Source organism: Balaenoptera borealis (genome assembly GCF_965194805.1).
Source record: "Balaenoptera borealis genome assembly, chromosome: 19".
Lineage (NCBI taxonomy): Eukaryota > Metazoa > Chordata > Mammalia > Artiodactyla > Balaenopteridae > Balaenoptera > Balaenoptera borealis.
The window spans coordinates 62,277,554-62,299,397 of NC_138878.1; the positions used below are offsets into that span (position 1 = coordinate 62,277,554).

General features: G+C 52.5%; 2 protein-coding genes across 5 annotated transcripts; one reads left to right on the forward strand and one right to left on the reverse strand.

Annotated features, from left to right (window-relative positions):
* Positions 1-562: 562 nt before the first annotated feature.
* On the reverse strand, positions 563-15,522 carry NOSIP (nitric oxide synthase interacting protein). 2 transcript variants are annotated; one of them, XM_082370371.1, is made up of 9 exons: positions 15,403-15,522; positions 6,341-6,513; positions 5,577-5,682; positions 3,927-4,008; positions 2,318-2,477; positions 2,104-2,222; positions 1,760-1,947; positions 1,536-1,644; positions 563-1,349 (listed from the first exon to the last, which is right to left on the reverse strand). In XM_082370371.1, exons 2-9 carry the CDS (start codon positions 6,408-6,410, stop codon positions 1,278-1,280), a joined length of 906 nt encoding a protein of 301 aa, XP_082226497.1. In that variant the 5' UTR covers positions 6,411-6,513; positions 15,403-15,522; the 3' UTR covers positions 563-1,277. The 2 variants fall into 2 exon arrangements, with proteins under 2 accessions (XP_082226497.1, XP_082226498.1); XM_082370372.1 differs by lacking the exon at positions 15,403-15,522 and adding an exon at positions 14,968-15,372.
* PRRG2 (proline rich and Gla domain 2) lies at positions 15,455-21,789 on the forward strand. 3 transcript variants are annotated; one of them, XM_082370385.1, is made up of 7 exons: positions 15,455-15,558; positions 17,019-17,115; positions 17,307-17,482; positions 17,659-17,698; positions 19,701-19,836; positions 20,679-20,822; positions 21,241-21,789. In XM_082370385.1, exons 2-7 carry the CDS (start codon positions 17,031-17,033, stop codon positions 21,257-21,259), a joined length of 600 nt encoding a protein of 199 aa, XP_082226511.1. In that variant the 5' UTR covers positions 15,455-15,558; positions 17,019-17,030; the 3' UTR covers positions 21,260-21,789. The 3 variants fall into 3 exon arrangements, with proteins under 3 accessions (XP_082226511.1, XP_082226510.1, XP_082226509.1); XM_082370384.1 differs by lacking the exon at positions 15,455-15,558 and adding an exon at positions 15,656-16,907 and having other exon boundaries at positions 21,241-21,788; XM_082370383.1 differs by lacking the exon at positions 15,455-15,558 and adding an exon at positions 15,659-16,359 and having other exon boundaries at positions 21,241-21,787.
* Positions 21,790-21,844: the final 55 nt, after the last annotated feature.

Below are 21,844 nucleotides of genomic sequence, written 5' to 3' on the forward strand. Positions count from 1 at the left end.
TGGGAAACCTAGGGGAGGAAGGGTGCAAAGGATGTGGAGGAGGGCAGGACTGAATGAGGAGGGGTGCAGATATCTGGAGGTGGCTGACCTCTGGGTGAACCTGGGCTCAGCTATGGCCTTGAGCAGTGTGACTTTGAGCACGTTGTCTTCTCAGCCTCAGTGGGCTGTTCTGCAAAATGGGTACAAGCATTCTTCTCCCAAAACGAGGGACTGGGATCCCAAGAGTGGGGCATGAGGGCTCTTAGGGACCAAGGGAAGGGTCTAGAAGCGTCTGAGGAACTGCTGGGTTTCCGGGGCTCCCCAGGGTGCAAGGATGACCCACCCTCGTGCTAACACCTTTCCCTGCAGCCGGATACACCAACTGGTCCTGTGCCAGACAGGGGCTTGCCCAGCACTCAAGGACACTCTGAATCTCGCCTGGGCATTAGATGAGAAGACCTTTTACCAAAATGAAAAGGTAGAGACTGTTCAATGAACAGAAAAGTATTTGCATGGAAATCTCACTTTGTTGAAAAAACTCGTGTGAGAAAGACCTGGAAGGACAGGACCTGGGTATCGCTCAGACAGTCAGGACTTTTAAGTCTTTATTTTTGCAATCTTTGCTTGACTGTATGCTCTGGTTCTCCACACTGCACAGGGTCTGCTTTTGTGATTCAATGGTTATTAAAAACATAGCTTTAAAGGCCACCCCTGCCCTCCTAGTCAAGTCTGAACTCTGGGCAGGTCCACTAGGCCTGGTTGCTCTGAACTCCTCCCTCTCTTCACACCTGCCAAGTACTTTGCTGCCTCCGGGACTCTGCACTTGTGGTTTCTTCTTCCTCTTCACCCTCCAGCCTCCAGGTGGTGGGGGAGGGAGTGTTCCTGACTGCCTTCTCTAGACAGGATGCCGGCTGTTCGCTTTCTCAGTCACACACAGCACTTCATTTCCTTTGCGTGTCTTATCAAACTTTACAACGCGTTCCGGGTCGCCTCCTGGGCTTCAAATTTGGCTTAACTCAAAAGAAAGTGCGGGGATTTCTATAGTCCGTTAAAGTGGCGCCCTCCTGTGGTCGCGGCCCAGACTCCAGCTTCTGGCCACTCAACCCATTTAAAGCTGTGCGTTTGCATTCGATTCAGATATTACTCTTAACGTGAGAACACATCAAATATTCTTAGCCCACGCTTTCAAAGTGCAGTCATTCCTGAGCGCACGCCGTCACCGGGCTCCGGCGCGGTGAATGAAGGCGCCACACGGCCTGTCGCATCCAACAAGCCCATTTATTTGGTTTCCCGTGCGCTCAGGCCTGCATCACCGGCCGGGACTTCTCGGCCTGCAGCTTCACTCCGGAGCCCGCGAAGCCCGTGCCGCCCTAGAGAAGGAGGAGGAGGAGGAGAGGCGTCGGGGAGCTGGGGTGCCGTCGGGGTTCCCTAGCCCGCGAGGTGAGGTTGGGCCCCGCCCCCTTGGTGGGGCGGGGCCTCGGTAAGGGGGTGGGCCCTCTGGAAGCAGGTCGGGGTTACCGGAAGGCGAGGGGACAGGGAGGAGGGGTGCCACTCACCCGCTGCAGCACGATGATGTCGCGGTCCGTGAGCTTCTCTCCGGTCACGGGGTCCACCATGTCCTTGCGAATCAGCTTCTCCACGCACTCCACGGTGACCACGGCCCCACTGCAGTGAGGGTGACGGTGGGGTACAACGATCAGAGGCCCCGCCCCAAAGAGAAAGCCTTACCCCAAGCCCGCCCCGTCCCGCAGGTCCCCAGGCTGTCCCCCAGGTGACTCACGAGGGCCGCAGGACGGCGCACGGCGTGGCGTTGCTCAGGCTGTCGCGGGTCACGGCGCACACGTAGCGCTCGCTGCGCGTGATGAGCCCCACGCGGTCCACGGAGCTGTCGAGCGGCGTGAAGCGCACGGGCGTCAGGTCGGACATGCGCAGCGGCTTCCCGGACATGGGGCAGGTCACGATGCGCGACTGGGGAGCAGGAGGGGGGCCGAGTCAACAGGCGGGGCTAGCGCCAGGTGGAGGGAGGATGGGGGTCCCTGTGAGGGAGGGGAGAGGGCCCTCAGGACCCTGGCTCTCTCTGGCAAAGTGGGCACACACGGGCGCTTGCTGGGGTAGGCGGCTCACCGGCTTCTCCAGCTTGGTGGCCTTGGCCTCGGGGGTCAGCGACGGGATCCAGAAGCTGGGCAGCGCTTTGTCCTTGTCCTTGCCTGTGGGGCCCGCGCTGGACCCGGGTCGGGCATCATCTGCGGGGGCGGGGAGAGGGGTTCGGACGCCGCACCCAGGGAGGCACCCGGCCCCGCGGGACCCCCACCCACTCGCATGTGCACTTCTCTCTCACCGGGGCAGTTCCCGGAGGCGGCCTTGGGCGTGAAGGGGTTGAGGGGCCGGCTCACGATGGCCGCCTCCTTCTCCAGGAAGCCCCGCACCTGGTCCTGCGCGGCCGCCCGCCGCAGCTCCTGCTGCTCCTCGCGCCGGACGCCCCGCTGCTTCTCGTACGCCTGCGGGCAGCCAGGCAGAAGCGAGCTAGGCCTCCTCCTGCGGCTTGTGAGTTTGGGGCACCCTAGCTGGGGGCTGGGGTGCCTCTTTGAATTTAAAGGTGGGTGAACTGGAACCCATACAGGGGAGGTTCCTGGCAGAGGCTCTGTTTGCTAGAGGCTGGTGACCGCCTGGGTGTGAATCTTTAATCGGCTGCACAGTTACCCATCGTGTGCCTCTGCTGCCTTTGCTTGTCCCTTCACCAACTGTAGGACGGTTAAGCCATTTCCAGTTTAGCTGGTTTGGGACTCGGTGGTCAACAGCTTGGCTGAAGGCAGACCGCCAGAGCTCAAACCCTGCCTTTGTCACTGATTAGCTCTGTGGCCTCCAGTAAGCACTGTGACCTCTCCTGGCCTCAGTTTCTTCATCCGTAAAACAGGCTGACAATGGTGACCTACCTCGGAGGCTCACTGGGAGGGTTACACACGATGATTTTTTAAAACACTTAGCACCTGGCCTGGCACATAGTAAGTGCTCAATAAATGTAATTTTGGGCCATATGATATTAATTATACAGTATATCTTATCACTTATCTATTATACAGTCCATGCAGTGTAGACTCTGTCCCTGCCCTCAAGGGCCCGAGTTCCAGGATAGTAGGGAGCAGAGAAGGTTTATGGAGTCATGAAGGCTCAGGCAGCGTGAGGGCAAGAGGAGACACTGCTCCGGCCACCCAGTGAGCAAGGAGGGAACGCTGACGCTGACTGATGCTCGGGAAGGCTTCCGATGTGGGCTCCACGATGAGGGGGCCACCAGGCCGGGTGGAGGACCTGGGCACAGGGGAAGCCACGCACTACAGACCAAAAGCTCAACAAGAATCTGGCCCCCAGTGCTTCCTGAGCTCCGGAAAAGCCGGCAGAACAAGGAGGGAGACTGGGTCCCTCCTAGCCACAAAATGAGCTCAGCCATGGAAGGTGGGCCGGGCTCCAAGAAAATGCCTAAAAATTTCTTATCTGTGAGCATTTCCCGCATGCCCTGCAGTGCCCTCTAGTTTGGCCCTGTCAGCCCATTTTAGAGACAATAAAACTGAGGCCCAAGGAGATGAGCTGGCATCCACTCATTTACCAAGTATGTCCCGAGAACCTAGGGCCTTGGGGTGGGTGAGAGCCCTGCTCCCTGCCCCTGGGTCCTGTATCAGACAGCCACAGGTAGAGTCACAACTGTGACAAGTGCCAAAGAAGAGGTGACAGGGGCAGGCTCTCAGGGCCCTGGACTAGCAAGAGGCCAGAGGAGGCAACACCTGGGCTGAAATCTGGAGAACGAGAAGAATTTAACCAGAAGTGGGAGGGGATGGTGTGCCCGGCAGAGGGAACAGCACAGGCAGAGGCCTGGGCGGGGAGGAATTTAGACGGGAGGCCCAGCATCGAAACCGCCTACCCACGCCTGCACCCCCTTCTCCCAGCCCCACCACCTTCATCTGCCGGGCGATCTCCTTCTTCTGGTGCAAAATGTACTCTAGGATTGCCTCCCGCTCATACAGGTAGCCATCGGGGCTGCAAAGAGAGGAAGGGATGAGAAAACAGGGCCTGGCCCAGGCCACATGGCCAGAGGTTAACAGTCACCTGCCAAACATCAGCTCCCTGCCCAGGGCAAACACTAAGCGTCTTATAGGCAGCTGCTCACTCAGGGCTCGGCTTAGCTCTCTGAGGTGACCGCACTGTTTTAACTCTCCTGGCTTTATAATGTTCTCTGATGCATAGGCAAAATCTCGCGCCGTAAAGGGTTAGCTCAGCAGGCCTGGGCTGTCCAAACCCTGCACATTCCAGCCAAAGGACTGGCTCCTGGGAGGGCACCTCTAGGCCTTGGAATGTCCTGCCTGTTAAGAGTGTCTCTGTTTGCCTGGGAGGCTGGGACCATGTGGTGTGAGCTGGACCTCTGGAGGGGCTGAAGACCAAGGTCAGCCAGGCCTAGGTGACTAACCTCCAATAAAAACCCTGGACACCAAGGCAGGAGCGAGCTTCCTGGTGGGTAGTAACTGCTGCTGTGAAAATTAAGCGCTTTCCTGCGACTCTACTGAGAGAGACAAAGGAAGCTTGTGCCTGGTCTCTCTGGGACTCTGCCCCATCTGTCTTTTCCCACTGATTTTATTTATTTAAAAAATTTTTTTTGGCCGTGCCACGCGGCATGTGGGATCTTTTATATTATTTTATTTATTTATTTTTGGCTGCGTTGGGTCTTTGTTGCTGCGTACAGGCTTTCTCTAGTTGCGGCGAGCAGGGGCTACTCTTCGTTGCGGTGGGCAGGCTTCTCATTGCAGTGGCTTCTCTTGTTGTGGAGCATGGGCTCTAGGTGCGTGGGCTTCAGTAGTTGTGGCTCACGGGCCCTAGAGCACAGGCTCAGTAGTTGTGGTGCATGGGTTTAGTTGCTCTGTGGTATGTGGGATCTTCCCGGACTGGGGATCAAGCCCGTGTCCCCTGTATTGGCAGGCGGATTCTTAACCACTGCACCACCAGGGAAGCCCGGCATGTGGGATCTTAGTTCCCCGACCAGGGATCAAACCCACGCCCCCTGCGCTGGAAGCTCGGAGTCTTAACCACTGGACTGCCTGGGAAACCACCCCCATTGCTGGCTTTAATCTGTAACCTTTTGCTGTCATAAACTGTCATTTGAGGATAACTGCTTTGCTGAGTTCTATGGGTTCTTCTAGTGAACCATTGAGCCTCCCGGTGGCCTCGGGGACCCTGAACCATGATCTACTCTCATCGCGATGTCTACAAAATGGACCAGTAGTTGAGCACATATTTAGTCAGTGGACTAAGTATCTTCTACCCATTATCTCACTGAAGCCTTTGCCAGACGCTGAGAGGCAGGTAACAGTAAGCACTCCACACGTGAGCTGTTATTATGGGCTAGCAACTTTCCAGGAGCCCTACCCTCTATTGTGAATGTATTCTTTTCCACACCCCATGAAGCGTACTAGGATCATGCCCATGTCTCAGAGGAGAACACTGAGGCTGCGGGAGGGTAGGTGGCTTGCCAGGGCGCCCTGGCTGTGCAGCCCCCTCCTGGCGGTTCCCTTGCCCTCGCCACCCTGACCCGCCCACCCGCGTTCCCAGCTTACGTAACAACAGGGTCGTGGCAGGGCTGCAGAGAGAGGCAGCAGCAGTCGAAGTCCTTGACGGCATCCCGGCTCAGTCGAATGTTCTGGGTGCCGTAGCCTGAGGCCGCTGGGGACGGAGAGAGGTAGAGGGATGGAGAGGCAGGAGATGTGCCCTTCTCCAAACCCAGAGAGAAAGGCACAGAGAGGACTCCGAGGTGGGGGGACTCAGAGAACAGGCAGGAGATGTGCCCTTCTCCAAACCCGGAGAGAAAGGCACAGAGAGGACTCCGAGGTGGGGGGACTCAGAGAACAGGCAGTCAAGAGCTTGGGCTGTGCGTCTGCGTTGGGGACAAGGCTGCACAACCCACAGGAAGGCGTTCATCCCCAGAGGATGAGTGACAGACAGGCCCTGTCCCTGAGGCAGCTCGGGGAAGAGGCTCGTAACTGGCTCCCCTCGGGCCTTCTGGCTCTGTGACCAAGCTCAAGCGTCTGTACCTCTCTGGGCCTCAGTTTCCGCCTCTGGAATATGGCCTGACAACAGTGATTCCTTCCTCAGTGGGTGTTCGGGAGGCTTAGCATGGAAGGCACTTAACGCAGTGCCCACGACAAGGCAGGGAGAAGGTCGCTGGCTCACGTGGGCTGTTACGTTTCCGGTCATGACCATCAGTCACGTGGCTGTTACTTACACGGTCAGGGGAAAGACACATGCCCAGAAAGCACAACCAGAGGAGCAAAGTAACATGGGGACTTCAGGGTCCATTTGTCCCCCCTCCCAACCCCAGTACCTGTGTCCTTCTTCTTCTCATGGTAGGTGTAGACGGCCCCCGCCGTGCAGTTCTTGCCGTGGCGCGTCATCCCGGGGGGTAAGGAAGGGGCAGCTGCAGGGCTGTGTGACCAGAGGGAGCAGAGGCAGAGAGGACTGGACCTTTCTGGCCCCCGATCTGATCTGATGGGAAAGCTGGGAGTGGGGCAGGGGAAGAGAGTTTTGCACACGTTAAATGGTTAAGAAATGCCTATACCTCCAAAAAAAAAATATGGCAATTAACCCTGAAAAAGACCTGAAGTTTGCTTGTGGAAGTGGTGTCCGAAGGGGCACACGTTGTGAGTTACTGTGAGGTGGTGGAAGGAGGGTTATCTGATGGAAAGTTCTAGCACCAGATGTGATCAGTGGGGCTCGTAACACAAGTGGGGAACTGAAGCGCCCAGTAGATGTTCTGGATGTGTTGAGCGTGTGCTCTGTGTATGCCTACACGCTCATTTCAACCAAGCGCACCTGGGTTCCTTTAGGTGCAACATGCCTTATGCTCAAATTGTTCCCTAATGTGTCAATCGCACTGGAATAAATCTCGAGTTTTCAAAACAAGTGTTAGAACAGAACTGACTGTACGCGGAACTCTGGCAAATCAACAAGAAAAACCCAGCTACCCCAATAGGAAAATGAGCAGAGGATATGAAGAGGCGATTTACAGAAGAAGCTCAAAGACTAACAGGTAGATGGAAAGATGCCTCAAATTCTCCTCACAGGAAAACCACAGTGAGACATCATTTTAAATCTATCACTAGGCTGGTGGGCGAAACTTTGAGAGCTGGATAAGATAGGAGCTGGATAGGGTGAGGGTGGGTGATAGGAATCCCCTCTGGTGATGCTGGGGGAACACAGGCTGGTGGTACTTCAGCAAAGTGAGTGCAGGCGATTCTGCACTTGGGTGTATGCGCCCCAAAGGCGACACCCACTAGGGAGCATGTATGAGGATGTTCACAGTGGTGTTATTTATACTGGAGGGGAGTCAAAGGCAACTGAATATCCCGCCCTCGCGGAATGGATAGTGACTGCCCCTCGTGGAGACCACCCAGCGGTGAGATGCAACTGACTAGGTGTGTACAGAGCACCGTGGGTGACTTTTTTTCTTTTGGCAGTGCCACGCAGCTTGTGGAGTCTTAGTTTCCCAACCAGGGATTGAACCCTCGCCCTCGGCAGTGAAAGCGCGGAGTCCTAACCACCAGACCAACAGGGAATTCCTGTGGGTGGATCTTAAAAACACAATGCTGGGTGAAAAAAGTAAGAAATAAAACAATCTGCACATGCACAAAATGATACATTTTAAACACCTGCAAACAAAAGATGATGCATATAAGAATGACTGCCCATGTAGGGGAGGGGACTGACTAGGGGATAAATAAGAATAAATGAAACAAGAAGGAGGGGGTTATATGGATCAAAGAAATAAGACCTGCCTGGGCTTGAGTCCAAGGTTGGCCCCCTACTGGCTGTGACTCTGGACTTGTAATTGACTCTCTGAGTCCTTTGGTAAGAAATGGGGAGAACCATGGGATCTAGTTGACACGATTGGATTGCTGTGTGGACTAAATGAGGTCATACTCAGAGCATGGCATATGGAATGTTCAGGAAATATTCTCTCTGGCTCTGTGGCTGTAAGGAGGATCCAGAAGGTGGGGGAGGGAGGCACAACCAGGAGATCCCAAAATGCAAAAAAGCAACTTCATCTTTATTTTCCGGTTCGGGATGCTTTCAGAAACTTGCCTTTCACTTTCAAACTCAAACACAAACCTCTCCTTGAGCTACAGATCTCGCACTCCCCCTACTGGCGTCTTCCTCCCAGAAACCCATTTTTTTGTTTTGTAGGTATATTTACATAGAATAGATGCACAGACCTTAAGGATGCAGCTTGATAGGTTTTGACAATTGCATACACCCTCGTAACTACCCCCCCCAAATCGAGATGCGGAACATTTCTATCACCCCAGCTGCGGCCACGGTGCTGCTTGCAGAAGGTAACCTTGGTGAAACACCCCAACTCCATCCACCGCCCCTCCTCCAGCTTCCCCTCACCCCCAGCTTTGGAGCAAGCCCAGCACCTGCTGCCACCTCACCTGCCATCCCCCTCCTCCGCCCTGGCCCCCTGGCTTCCGCCCCAGCTCCCCCCTCCCCACTGGCACTCATGAAGGTCGAGTTCACCTCCTCAGGGACAAATTCCCCACTCTATTCTTAGTTGTCAACTGCCTTGACCCTCTGCGGTATTTGGCACTGGGCTGCTTGTCTTGTAGCCAAGTTCTTTGGCTTTGTGGACCGGGACATTTTCCCTCTGAGAGAGAGAGGAACCGCTATAGATGGAGCATCTCTTTACTTCGCCAGGCGGTCATGGGAATAATCCCAAGGGACACTGCTTGACCCCTGACCCCCAGGCCAACTCTCAGTCGTCCAACCTCAGCCACCCTCTGAGGTCCGTGCCATCCCCATCTCCACTTTGGAGAGAGGCAAACTCAGGCACAGAAGTGAAGCCATTTGCCTAGGGCAGTGGTTCTCAAAGGAAGGTCCAGGGACCCCAGGGGTCCCTAAGATAGTTTCAGGGAGTCCACGAAACTATTTCTGTGATACTAAATCATGTTTGGGACTTCCCTGGTGGTCCAGTGGCTAAGACTCTGTGCTCTCAATGCAGGGGGCATGGGTTCGATCCCTGGTCAGGGAACTAGATCCCACACACATGCCGCAACTAAGAGTTCGCATGCTCCAACTAAAGATCCTGCATGCCGCAACGAAGATCCCACGTGCTGCAACTAAGACCCAGCGCAGCCAAATAAATAAATAAATAAATATAAAAAGAGCTCTCTAAAAATAAATAAATAAAACAAATGTGTTTGCCTTTGTTCCTCTCCTTCTCTCGAGTGTCCAGTGGGGTTTTCCAGAGGCTGTGTGACTTGTGCTTGTACATCCTTGGGTTTTAAAAATGTCTGTTATATCATGTGGAGTGAACAGAGCCAGGTACAAAAGGCCACGTGTTGTTGATTCCATTTATGTGAAAGGTCCAGAATGGGCAGATCCATAGAGACAGAAAGCAGATTGGTGGTTGCCACAGGCTGGGAGAAGGGGGGACCGGGCGGGGGGGGGCATGCAGTGGCTGCTAAGGGGTATGGGGTTTCTTTCTGCAGTGATGAAAATGTCCTGAAATCAGAAAATGGTGATGGTTGCAAAAACAGTGATTATACGGAAAACCACGAATTGTATACTTTAAATCGGTGAGTTTTGTGTCATGTGAATTATATCTCAATAAAGACAGTTTCATGTCTGTTTTCCTTTCTGATATGGCAAATCTTTTTTTCTTTCGGCCATGCAGCGAGGCTTGCAGGATCTTACTTTCCTGACCAGGGATCGAACCCAGGCCCTCAGCAGTGAAAGTGCCGAGTCCTAACCACTGGACTGCCGGGGGAATTCCCCTGATACGGCAAATCCTGCTAGACAGAACTCCCACAAACAAAAGCTTTTTGGAGTCCTTGATGATTTTTAAGGTCCTGAGACCAAAAAGTTTGAGAACCGCTGACCAGGGTTGACCAGGGGTCAGCAGCTTTATTGTCTCCTCAGTGAGGAAAACCTCAAAAGAGAAAACAGAACTACTACCATCTCACATCACTAGCTTTTCAGAGAGGCCACATCCAAAGTAACATCAGCTGTTATATATCCTCCTTCCCATTTTACAGAGGAGAAAACAGGCCCATGGAGCCCCCCAGCTGGGAAGTGGCAACAGAGCCAGACTCGAACCCAGGCAGCCGGGCTCTGGAGCCGCCCCCTTAACCGTGTGACAGCTGCAGAGCTCCCGGGGAGGTCACAATCCAAGAATAAAGGCCAGCTCATTCCCGTTCTCCTACAAAGTCTTCAAAATCCAGAATCTAGTCCACTCTCTCAACACATCTCAATTCAGACACGAAAGTTTCACTAGAGAAACTTGTCCTATATTTCGGGTTCATAAAATTTACAGGAGCAAATGTACATTCACACGCCCTGCTTGTGCCAAACGTACTTAAAAGTTTTCCAGGGATTGAATCCGGTATCGGTGCTTGAATTTAAACTAATCAAAATGAAATGATTAAAAAAACACAGTCCCTCGGGGGCACTAGCCACATATCAAAGTGCCCCACAGCCTCTGGGGACTCGTGGCTACTGTGTTTAAAAAACATGACCACAATACCATTAATGCATTAATAATCCCTTAACATCCTTTACTATTCAGCTTGTATTCAAATCTCCCTTATTCTCTCCCGACCGTCTTTTTCTGCAGTTGATTCGTTTGAATCCTGAATCTCTTGGGATCAGAGAACCCTCTGAGAACTAAAGGATGCTACGAGCCCCCTCCCTTGAATAGCGTGGGTCACATGAATGCTGCAGGCCGTCCCAGGGGGGCGGAGACCTGTGTTAAAGGAACCCAAAGGGCCGATTACACTCAAGGAAATCACAGACACAAACAGGATGTGTTGGAAGCAGGAAAGAGGGAGCTCCCTAAGAGCAAAAGCGAGGGTCTGAGATTTTCTATTAATAATGACTGGTATTTATTTAAGAGGTTTGGTGAACCTGGCCCTGTTCTAAGTATTTGATACATATTAACTCCACCGGATGCCACAACCCAAACAGTTGCTACAAACAAGGAAACAGAGGCAGGGAGAAGGTGCCCAAGGTCATGCAGCCGGGGTCTGACCCAGGCATGTGAGTCTGTGGCCTTCACCATCCCTGATGCTGTCTGGCTGCAGGCAGCCTCAGGCACTGTGCTGACTCTCAGCGTGGAACGGGGCAGCTCCTGTAGGCCTGGACCTTCCGCCTGGAAATCCCGTCCCCTTCCTCCTCCCAGGCTCCATCAGGAGTCGCCTCTTCTGGGTAGCCTGGGTTAGGCATTCCTGGTGCTCTGACAATGCCCTGATTTCCGTCCATTATAGCTGCCACCCCTCAGAATTTCTCCCCCCAGACTAGAAGCCCCTAGAGGCGGGGCCTGGGTTGGACTCCAGGATGGGTCCTGGCACTGCCTGGCACCTGGGGGGCACAGAGATGTCAGATAGGATCAGTTAACCACTTCCAACCCTAGGGCCAGGGGAAGTGTGTAATCAATGAATGAATCATCCATCCAATCAATACAAAAGCACTGCAGGAACAGAAATGACCATCACATCCTTCCAACACTTATGCACCAGGCCCTGGGCAAAGTGCTTCATAATTCTGAACGCATTCAGTCCTCGGGATAACCTCTGAGGTAGGTTCTCCCCATTTTAGAGGTGAGAAAACAGAGGCCCGGAGGGATTAACTGGTCTCTTCCTCAGTCTGTTCCTTGACAGAGGAGCCCTGGTGAGCTTTTCAAAAGGGAGCTTAGATCACGTCACTCCCTTCTACTGATCCTTGGACGTGGCTCAGGTGAAAAACAGCTTGGATAAAGAAATGTGGGAGGAATGAAAGAATTGGAAAGCCACCATTTTGCAACCCCTGATGACATAACTGATTCACTAAGGCACCTGATGGCAACTGGACATCCGCAGGGTGTTAATACTCGCTAGTAGAAAGGAGAAAAACATAGCTTTACAATGGCATGTTTGTGCTGTTCCTACCTGTATTAGTCAGCTAGGACTGCCAAAACAAAATGCCATAGACTGGGTGGCTGACACAACAGACAATTATTTCTCACAGTTCTGGAGGCCAGAAGTCTGAGATCAGGGTGGCACCATGGTTGGGTTTTGGTGAGGCCTCTCCTCCTGGTTTGCAGATGGCTGGCCACCTTCTGGCTGTGTCCTCACAGGGCGGAGAGAGTGCTTGCCCTCTGGCATCTCCTGCTCTTCTAAGGACACCAACCTCATGGAGTAGGACCCCACTCTTATGACCTCATTAAACCCTAATTACTTCGGGAAAGGTCCTATCTCCAAATAGTCATATTGGAGATATAAGATTTCGGGTGGGGTTGGGGACAAACGTTAAGTCTGTAAACACTACCTGAAGCCCCTGATCAATCTCACCATCCCTAAAAGTGGGACAGCCAGGCGTGAAGCTAGCAGCTCTGAAGCAGCCATGCCAAGATGCCTGAAGCTAAATTAATCAAGCCTTTCAATTTAATTTCCTGATTCTAGGAAGCCAGAGGCTATAGCAGGGATCCGCCAGAAAAGGCTAGAGAGTAAAGATTTTCACCTTTGTGGGCCACATGGCCCCTGTCACAACTTCTTTTATGGACACTGGTATCTGAATCACATATCACAAAATATTCTTCTTTTTTGATTTTTTTCCAATTTAAAAAAAATTGAAGTATAGTTGATTTACAGGATTGTGTTAGTTTCAGCTGTACAGCAAAGTGATTGAGATATATATATTCTTTTTCAGATTCTTTTCCCTTATAGGGTATTACAAAATATTGAGTATAGTTCTCTGTGAGATACAGTGGGTCCTTGTTGGTTACGGTCTTTTCCAATTATTGAAAAATGTTAAAAACCATTCTTAGTTTGCAAGCTGTACCAAAACAGGTGGTGGTTGCCAATCACCTGTCTGACAAAGGAATTGTATCTAGAATATATAAGAAGTTTACAACCCAATAATAAAAAGACAAATAACCCAATTTAAAAACGGGCAAAGGATCGAAACAGACATTTCTCCAAAGAGGATATATAAATGGCCAATAAGCACATGAAAAAAAATGTTCCACATCATTAATCATGAAGGAAATGCAGTCAAAACAGCAGTGAGGGACTTCCCTGGTGGTCCAGTGATTAAGACTTCGCCTTCCAATGCAAGGGGTGCGGGTTCGATTCCTGGTCCAGGAGCGAACATCCCACATGCCTCATGCCTCGTGGCCAAAAAAACAAAACATAAAACAGAAGCAATACTGTAACAAATTCAATAAAGACTTTTAAAAAGGGTCCCCATTCAAAAAAATCTTAAAAAAAACAAAAACAAGAAACAGCAGTGAGATACCACTTCATACCCACAGGATGACTACAGTCAAAAAGTCAGATCATGGGCTTCCCTGGTGGCGCAGTGGTTGAGAATCTGCCTGCCAATGCAGGGGACACGGGTTCGAGCCCTGGTCTGGGAAGATCCCACATGCCGCGGAGCAACTAAGCCCGTGAGCCACAACTACTGAGCCTGCGCGTCTGGAGCTTGTCCTCCGCAACAAGAGAGGCCGCGACAGTGAGAGGCCCGCGCACCGCGATGAAGAGTGGCCCCCACTTGCTGCAACTAGAGAAAGCCCTCGCACAGAAACGAAGACCCAACACAGCCAAAGCTAAAATAAATAAATAAATAAAAATTTAAAAAGCTAAAAAAAAAAAAAGTCAGATCATGGACTTCCGGTGGTTAAGACTCCGCTCATCCACTGCAGGGGACACAGGTTCGATCCCCGGTCGGGGAAGATCCCGCATGCCACTCGGCATGGCCAAAAAAAAAAAAAGTCGGATCATAACAAGTGTGGAGAAATTGAAACCCTCAGACCCTGAGGGTGGGAATGCAAAATGAAGCAGCCACTTTGGAAAAGTCTGGCAGTTCCTCAGAAGGCTAAACACAGAGTTACCATTTGATTCAGCAATTCCACCGCCAAAAGAAATGAAAACTATGTCCACGCTAAAACTTGTACACAAGTGCAAGCAGCATATTCACAATAGCCAAAAAGTGGAAACAACACAAATGTCCATTGACTGACGCGTGGATAAACAAAATATGGTGTATCTCATACAAAGGAATATTATTCAGCTTTAAAAAGAAGTACTGATACATGCTACAAAATGGATGAACCTTGACAACATTATGCTAAGTGAAAGAAACCAGGCAGGAAGAAGATTCCATTTATGTGAAAAGTCCGGATTAGGTTAATCCATAGAGAGAGGGTGTGGCAGTTGGGGAGAGGGGGTGCGGGGGGAATAATGGAGGAGTAAGTGAAAGGCCATCACCATTTCAAAGAAGCAAAGAGACAAGTTCAGATGGTGGGATGATAACGGAATAACTGACCCAGTTTCTTCAATGAATCAATTGCCAAAAAAAAAAACCAGGGTGGGGTGGAGAGGAGACTGTTTGAAATTAAGAGCAATTTAAGAGACATAACAATGACTTGAATGGATTCTGATTCAAAAAAGTGAAACTTCTTTTTTTTAAAGGCATTTTTTCAGAAGCAGAATTTGATTATGGACCAAGTAATAGGTAATATTAGGGTTGCTTTTGTAAGTGTAATAGTATTGTGGTCATGGAAGAAAATGTCCCTGGTTTTTTGTGTGCGTGTGTGCTTTTTAAAAATTAAAAATTTTTTAAAAAGTTGAAGTATAGTTAATTTACAATGTTGTTAAAATGTCCCTGTTTTTTACACATGTATCCTGAGGTATTTACGGGTGAAATCTCACGATGGATAGGATTTGCCTTATATATTTAATTTTAAAAAATACCCAGCCAATATGTCAAAAAATATTAGTAACTGGTAACTCTGGGCGATAGGGATTCTTCTATTATTCTCTCACTTTTATATAAGTTGGAACATTTTCATAATAAAACATAATAAAATATTAAAGTGAAAGGACCCATCAAGACCCGAGTTCACACCGAATCAGCAACACCATCAGGATGTGAACCCAGGACTGCCTGACCCCAAAGCTCCACAGAGGAAAACGTTACCTTACAGCTACTCCGAGAGGGAAGCGGCCGTCAAAAAGGTGCAGGGAGGCGGCGGCAGGCGACTGCACAATCCTTCTCCGCCCTCCCCATCACAGTCTGGGAAACGGAGGCCAGGAAAGGGGTGCTTCTTCCTCAACTCTCACTCATTAGACCCCTAGGAGTCCCAGTCTCCTCTTTCCCCTGGGATCCCCGGCCCATCCGTCTGCAGTGGAACCAAAGCTCTCCTGAGAACTGCCGGCTGAAGGTTTGGCTACCTCCAGGGATTTCTGGGACCTGCAGTCCGGCTTCAAACTTGGGGCGCCTAGAGTGCTCTATTAAGGATTGCCAGGAAGTCGGGAATTCAAAATCCTGTCTTAGTCTCCCTCAGGAGCCCAAGACTCTTGCCCACCGGAAGGCGATCTCACTAACACTATCCTTCCACCGCCTGGAACTCACCTCACGAACGACTCTTCCCTCGTCGGTAACTACTTCAACTGTACCCCTACACCGGAAAGGAGCGCTGTTTTCCCTCTCCGCTCCGCTCACTTCCTCCCGGCGGAAAAGACCGGAAGTAGATCTGCCACTATTTGCGGAGGTATCTCTTCTGGCTTGGTAAGTGCTCCCTTCTTCTCTTCCTCCCTCCGGAAACGTGAGTGGCAAGTCGAAGGTTCCGGTCAGTGAAACTGGCGTGAATAGGGGGCGTGCTTAGCATATACTAGGCGTTTCCCTGCGCGGGCGATTTCCTGCTTGTAGCTAGGCTTTGCTTCTCCCCAAGCCTGTGTTTAAGGACTAATCACTTCGCCCAGAGATTGAAAAGCCCGCTTACCAAAGCATATCATCCACTTTTCTGCTGCAAAATAAGAGACAATAGAGAAGGGACAACTCCTCTGTCCCCACTTTATAAATGGAGCAGTTGAGAAATCGGAAGTCAGAGCCGTTCTCAGGAAGCAGGAATTTACTACGGCATACCCACCTACCCCCAGGGACCAAGGCACAAGTTTCCCGCCAGTTTCTAGATACCTAGATATCTGGAGACCTAGCTGTTTATTTCCCTAGCTCTGTCTGGCGAGCTCTCTGGGGGGAAATTGGATAGGCGGGGAGGGGGCGCCTATCCAACTCCCTAAGTGCCCCACGGTGTCGGAGACCTTGGCCTCGCTATGGGGCTCTGGACCTTAGACCCTTAATCATAAGGTCCCTTTAAATACTTTGTCCCTTACCTGAGTCCCGCCCAGGGCAGGTAATCGCAAACCCCGCCCCTCTGGCCAGAAACCAGGATTGTGCCGACTATAGTGAGCAAGGTACCCCCTCCTTCCTCTCCCCTCCCTTCTCCCCTGTCCCCCTTCACGGCTGGCTGCAGCTGGCCGAGGAGGCCCTGATTAAGGAGGAGGGGACAGTGCTCACAAGTCTAGGCAGGTAAGTGAATGTCCCTGGAGGCAGAGCTTGGCTTGGGGACCCTGGCTACCTGGCTCCCTGCTCTTCTGGGACCCAGAAGTTGGGGCCCCCAAACCCAAGAGTCCAGGACCGCTGCCCCCTCCCCCAACTCCTGGACCCCAGGATACAGGCCTCTGGTTTTACCTCTTCTGTAATCTTTGATTCTGTGGCTGAATGTGGCAATGGGCACAGAGAGGTGGATATACATGGAAATTACCAGGAAGAAGGAATCCCTATCAATGGACATGTTTATGAGCTCCTACTTTGTGCCAAAACCCATGCTGGGGGCTGCAGACACAGCAGAAAAAAAGATAAACTCCTGGCTCTGGTTTCTGGAGGGACACTGCCTTTGCTGAAATCCTGCCTCTGAATCTTGCAAACTGTATGAACTTGGGCAAGTTCTTTTACTTCTCTGTGCCTCAGTTTCCTCCTGTATCAAATGGAGATAATAATAGCACTGTGGTGAAAATGAAACTGAGTTGATAAAGGTAAATGACCTTGAACAGTGCCTGGTCCAGGATACAGGCCACGTAAGTATCTGCTATTATTATAATTCCTGGACCACAGAGTCCGGGTGGGGAGACCTGGCCTCATTCTCCAGGAGCTGAGGCACTTCTCATCTAACCACACCTGGTTCCTAGTGTCCACAAAATATGAGGAGCCACCCCCCTGTGCTGCTGCTGTACCTGGGATTGACCACCTGCCTGGACACCTCACCCAGTGGGGAGCAAGACCAAGGTGAGCGTTTGCGGGAAGAGCCGGAGTCCAGGCACAAACATCCACCTTCCTCTGGCCCAGGAAAAACCCTGCCTGCAGTTGCCTCCTCCCCCGGGACCCCATAGCTCTTCATCCCCTTAAGTTCTGGCTTCTTCATGTCCCCCATACTAGGAACCCTCCATTTTTCTGTCCCTTATGTCTTTTGGGTCCAGAAGTCTTCCTGGACTCCCCAGAGGCCCAGAGCTTCCTGGGCAGCCGTAGGCGGATTCCACGAGCCAACCACTGGGACCTGGAGCTGTTCACGCCAGGGAACCTGGAACGGGAGTGTCAAGAGGAGAGGTGTTCCTGGGAAGAGGCGCGGGAGTACTTTGAGGACAATACTCTGACGGTGAGGGCCTGGGGTCCCCGGAGTCCCTTTGTCTTCTCCAGGACCTGGGGCGGGGGTGTCCTGCCCCTCAGCTCCCTCTGCCCTCATGCCTCAGAGATCATCAGGGCGGGCTGGTTTGGGGGTGTAGAATCTCCCAGTTGATGCCTTTCTGCCTTCTCTCCTCCTGCCCATTCAAGGAGCGCTTTTGGGAGAACTACATCTACAATGGCAAAGGAGGTGAGTCGGGGGAGCCCTCTCATTCTGTGCAACTAAGGCAGCTCCTTTCTGTGGAGGCTGAACGAACATCCCCCAGCCCAATCTCACCCCCTCCATGTTCCATGCTCCTGAGTTCCTGGAGGGGGTTGGTAAAGAAATCCCCTCCTCTGAGACTAGAGCCCTTGCCCAAGGAACCCACCACACCTTACTCGGGGTAGGTCCCATGTCCCCAGGAAGGAGGACAGTTGGAAGGAGAGGTTACAGCCCTGAGGCCTCAGGCTCAGAGGCCCTGGCCCACCTGAGCCCCTCTTTGGAGTCCAGAGCCCCAGCCCCTTCTGCAGCTTGGTTGCTAGGGGGGTCGCTCCCTAGCAACGGGTCTGGGCTAGGCCAATTGGTGGAAACCTGTCTGTCCTCACCTGCCTGATCAGCCCAGCCCCAACCCCTCCTCTGAGTTCTGAGGCCCCATCGTGGCTGCAGCCTTGTTGCTAAGAGGGGGCTGCTCCTTAGCAACAAAGCCTGGTCAGGCTGGACCAAGGAAGACAGCAGCACTCACTACCTGGTTGGCTTCCCCTCCCCCACAACCCCATCCTGGCTTCAGCCTGGTTGCTAAGGAGGCCTTCTTCCTAGCAACCACACCTAGCCAAGCTCAGGACCCAAGGCCTCCTGCCCACAGGAGGACCCCCCTCCAGGCACCGGGCATCTCACCCCTGAGTGGCCTGGTTGCTAGGGGTGGTTCCACCTTAGCAACAGGCCCTAAGTCTGGGCTGAAGTCCTCACATTGGTTGCTAGGGGAGGTAACTGCTTTGCTACAGGCCTATCAAGGAGTCCACCTGAAACATGTCTGAATCAGGAAGGCTGCTCCCCACCCCCCACCCTCCCACCTTCTTAGTGCAGCTTTTTGCTAAGAGGGCTAAAAGCCTGAGGTTTACTGTTTGAGGAAAGTCCCCCCTACCCAGTGCTAAAGGAAGTTTCCCCAGCAGCAAGACCTAGCAAGGCCTCACAAAGCCAGGGTCCTCCCTGTGCCCCACCCCCCTTTTCCTCAGACATGAAGCCTTGATTGCTAAAGGCGCTTCACCTTAGCCAAGGGTCCACATGAGTTCTAAACCCCAGCAATCTGTTTTTGAGGGGATGTCCCTACATTCCTCCTTGATAGATAAATTGTTCCTAGCCTTCTGGTAAGGCCTTGCCCCTCTTTAGCCTGGTTGGTAAAAGGTATTGCATTCCAGAGGGGACGGGGTTGCCAGATAAAATACAGGACAGCTCTCCCCCAGCCCAGTTAAATGTGAATTTCAAATACACAGGAATAATTTTTTAGTATAAGTGTATCTCATATATTCCATGGGACGTACTTATACTAAAAAATTAGAATTCCCTGGCAGTCCAGTGGTTAGGACTCCGTGCTTTCACTGTAGGGGGCATGGACGGGTTCGATCCCTGGTCGGGGAACTAAGATCCTGCATGCTGTCTGCGGTGGCTAAAAAACAAAAATCCACTGTTTATGTAAAATTCACACTTAACTGGGTATCCTCATTATTATTTGCTAAATCTGGCAATGCTCAGTATGGGGGTTCAGAGAGTTGGCTGTCTGAACTCCCTACCCTAAGTAAGCATGTCAACTGCAATCTTAGGAGGGTTCTCTCTCCTCTTAGAGAGACAATTGCCCTATTTTCTAGTCTCAGATGAGGTTATCCCAGGTTTCTGCATTTAATTCATTGCATTTTTGCAACCTATCAGGGAGGGGTTATTATTCCCATTTTTGCAACCTATTATTATTCCCATTTTTGCAACCTATCAGGGAGGGGTTATTATTCCCATTTTACAGAGCAGGAAATGGAGGCTCACAAAAATGAGTGAGGTGAGTTGCCTGAGTTCACACAGCTAGGAAGTGGCCCCAGCTCTGCCTTCTTGGCCAGTCGTCTTCCCTCAGGGGAAATGTGGAAAGGTTTCCCCTACCTCAGGGGAAGGTATCTGGATGTTGGAGAGGGTGACAGCCCCTAACGCTGTGCCCTCCTCCCCCCCATAGGACGTGGACGAGTGGACGTAGCAAGCATGGCTGTGGGACTGACAGTGGGCATCCTGCTCATGGTCCTGGCCAGCCTGGGAGCCTTTTGGTATCTGCATTGCCGTCAGGACCGAGGCCAGCAGCCCTGTCCTCAAGAGTAAGGGGGCTTTGGGGAGGAGGGGCTGGGGAGCAGGGAAGGGAGGAAGGGTCAACCTAAGGAGATGGGCCAGATTGGGGGCGGTTAGGCGCTGCTGAAAGATCTGAGGAGACCGTCATGTGGAGAGTGAGTCTGTGAGAGTCTGTGTCCAGTTGTGGCATCTCTCTGACTATATCCACAGCACCTGGCACAAAGTAGGAACTCAATATTTGCTGCCTGGCTGTCTTTGCAGTACCAGTTTTATGTGTAATTATCATTCTGTGGGTATTGTATCTGGTGAGGCTGCAGCCTGTGGTCTCTGGGTGTCTGTGGGATGTCAGTTTCCGTGGTGACAAGGTGTAGCTGTGTTTGTGTGTGCCTGTGTCAGTTGTCTAGGTGTGTCTCTCTCAGTGGCAGGGTCGAAGAGAGGGCTTGAGCATTAGTCTTGAAGTATAGTGGGTCTAAAGGTTTCTAGGAAGAGTTTATTGTTAAGAGTGGATCTGGGAAATTTGTGGCTGAGTGTATCTCTGTTGTGTCTGTCTGTTTCTTGTGTGTGTCTGCCTGCCTCTGCAGGGCTGCCTCTTTCTCCACGACTCTCTGCTTGTATCTGGAGCACGTGTGTCTGTGAACGAGTCTGTCTCAGCAGTTGTTGATTTCTGTGGCTGTCTGTCCCTGTGCATCTGCCTGTCACTTCGAGGTGCTTTTCTGTGTGTAGAGTCAGGTTGACGGTGACCCTCTTTTTCCTTGGTCCACCTCCCTTCCACCTCTGTCTCCCCACCACCCTCAGTGTCTCTGTCTCCCTACGTCTTTCCTCCTTCTCCCAAGGCTCTCTATCCTGCTAACAGTGCACCTTCTGTCCCCAGGGCCGAGCTCATCAGCCCCCTGAGCTCTCTGAGCCCGCCGACGCCCCTGCCTCCACCTCCACCCCCACCCCCGGGCCTCCCCACCTACGAGCAGGCGCTGTTGGCCCCTGGGGTGCACGACGCACCACCGCCTCCCTACGCCAGGTATGGGGCTGGGCTTCTGCCTGGGGGCGGGGCACAGAGGGGAGGGCACTGCCGGAGGAGGGGCGCGGGCTTAGGGGCGGGATTTGGAATTTTGAGCTTATTATCCGGGGCGAGGCTTGGAGGGCGGGGGCGTGGCCCAGCCGTGTGTGTGTGTGTCTTGGAGAGCGGGGGCGTGGCCTAGGCGTGTGTGTGTGCGTGTGTGTGTAGTATTATAGGGGTGTGCGTGTGTGTGTGCGTGTGTAGTATTATAGGGGTGTGCGTGTGTGTGTGTGTGTGTGTGTGTGTGTAGTATTATAGGGGGGGTGGGTCTTGTACCCAGAGGATAGGCTGAGACGCCCAGGTTGGGTCGGAGTGGTCTTGGTTGAGGGGGCAAAAACAGCCGGGCCTTTGACTCCCCACTGTGCCCCTCCCCTTGCAGCCTCAGGAGGCCGCGCTGAAGAGCTGTTTCGGAGCCCGGGTTCTCCGCACCGTGCCCCAGATTCACACCGGATTCCGGAAACCCCCAGGCCTCTTAAACTCCGGAGCTGAGCTTGGAGGGGTGATGGCAGTAGGGATCGTCCGGCCTGAGGCCTACCCTAACACACGTGTTTCCGCCGCGTACGGATACACGCAAGTTCCCGGGCAACGTGTTCCCGCGTCCCGGCGCCTCGCAGGCCCCCACGCTCTCCTAATGGTGGGGGTACCCACCAGCCCCGCCCCCGGGATAGGCGTGCGTGGAAACTCCGACTCAGGCGCGCGGTGCCTCGCAGACTCGCGTGTGAGCAAGTGTGACACGGCCATCGCCCTCAGTGTCACGGGCCACGGACAGGCAGAGCCCCGCCTGTGTTCACGCGTGTTTTCGTGTGCTCCCCGTGCGCGCACGGGGGCACTCTGCAATCCAGGGAAAGGGTGGGGGGCATATTTGCAAGCGTGCTTGGTTGGGGGCAGGCACACACTGCACCTGGGGGACTGGAATTGAGCTCTTTCCTTAAATAAAAATCCTTTGGAAAAGAGACCCAAAAGAGTGAAATAATGCAAAAAAA

What these genes read in the sequence shown, in the direction of transcription:
- NOSIP (XM_082370371.1), bottom strand. Translation starts at nt 6,410, where the DNA reads ATGACGCGCCACGGCAAGAACTGCACGGCGGGGGCCGTCTACACCTAC. An exon ending in TGCCACGACCCTGTTGTTAC is followed by an intron (nt 4,009 to 5,576) that starts GTAAGCTGGGAA and finishes CTCTCTTTGCAG; the next exon opens with CCCCGATGGCTACCTGTATG. An exon ending in TGCGCCGTCCTGCGGCCCTC is followed by an intron (nt 1,645 to 1,759) that starts GTGAGTCACCTG and finishes CCCTCACTGCAG; the next exon opens with TGGGGCCGTGGTCACCGTGG.
- PRRG2 (XM_082370385.1), top strand. Translation starts at nt 17,031, where the DNA reads ATGAGGAGCCACCCCCCTGTGCTGCTGCTGTACCTGGGATTGACCACC. An exon ending in TTGAGGACAATACTCTGACG is followed by an intron (nt 17,483 to 17,658) that starts GTGAGGGCCTGG and finishes TGCCCATTCAAG; the next exon opens with GAGCGCTTTTGGGAGAACTA. An exon ending in CAGCAGCCCTGTCCTCAAGA is followed by an intron (nt 19,837 to 20,678) that starts GTAAGGGGGCTT and finishes TTCTGTCCCCAG; the next exon opens with GGCCGAGCTCATCAGCCCCC.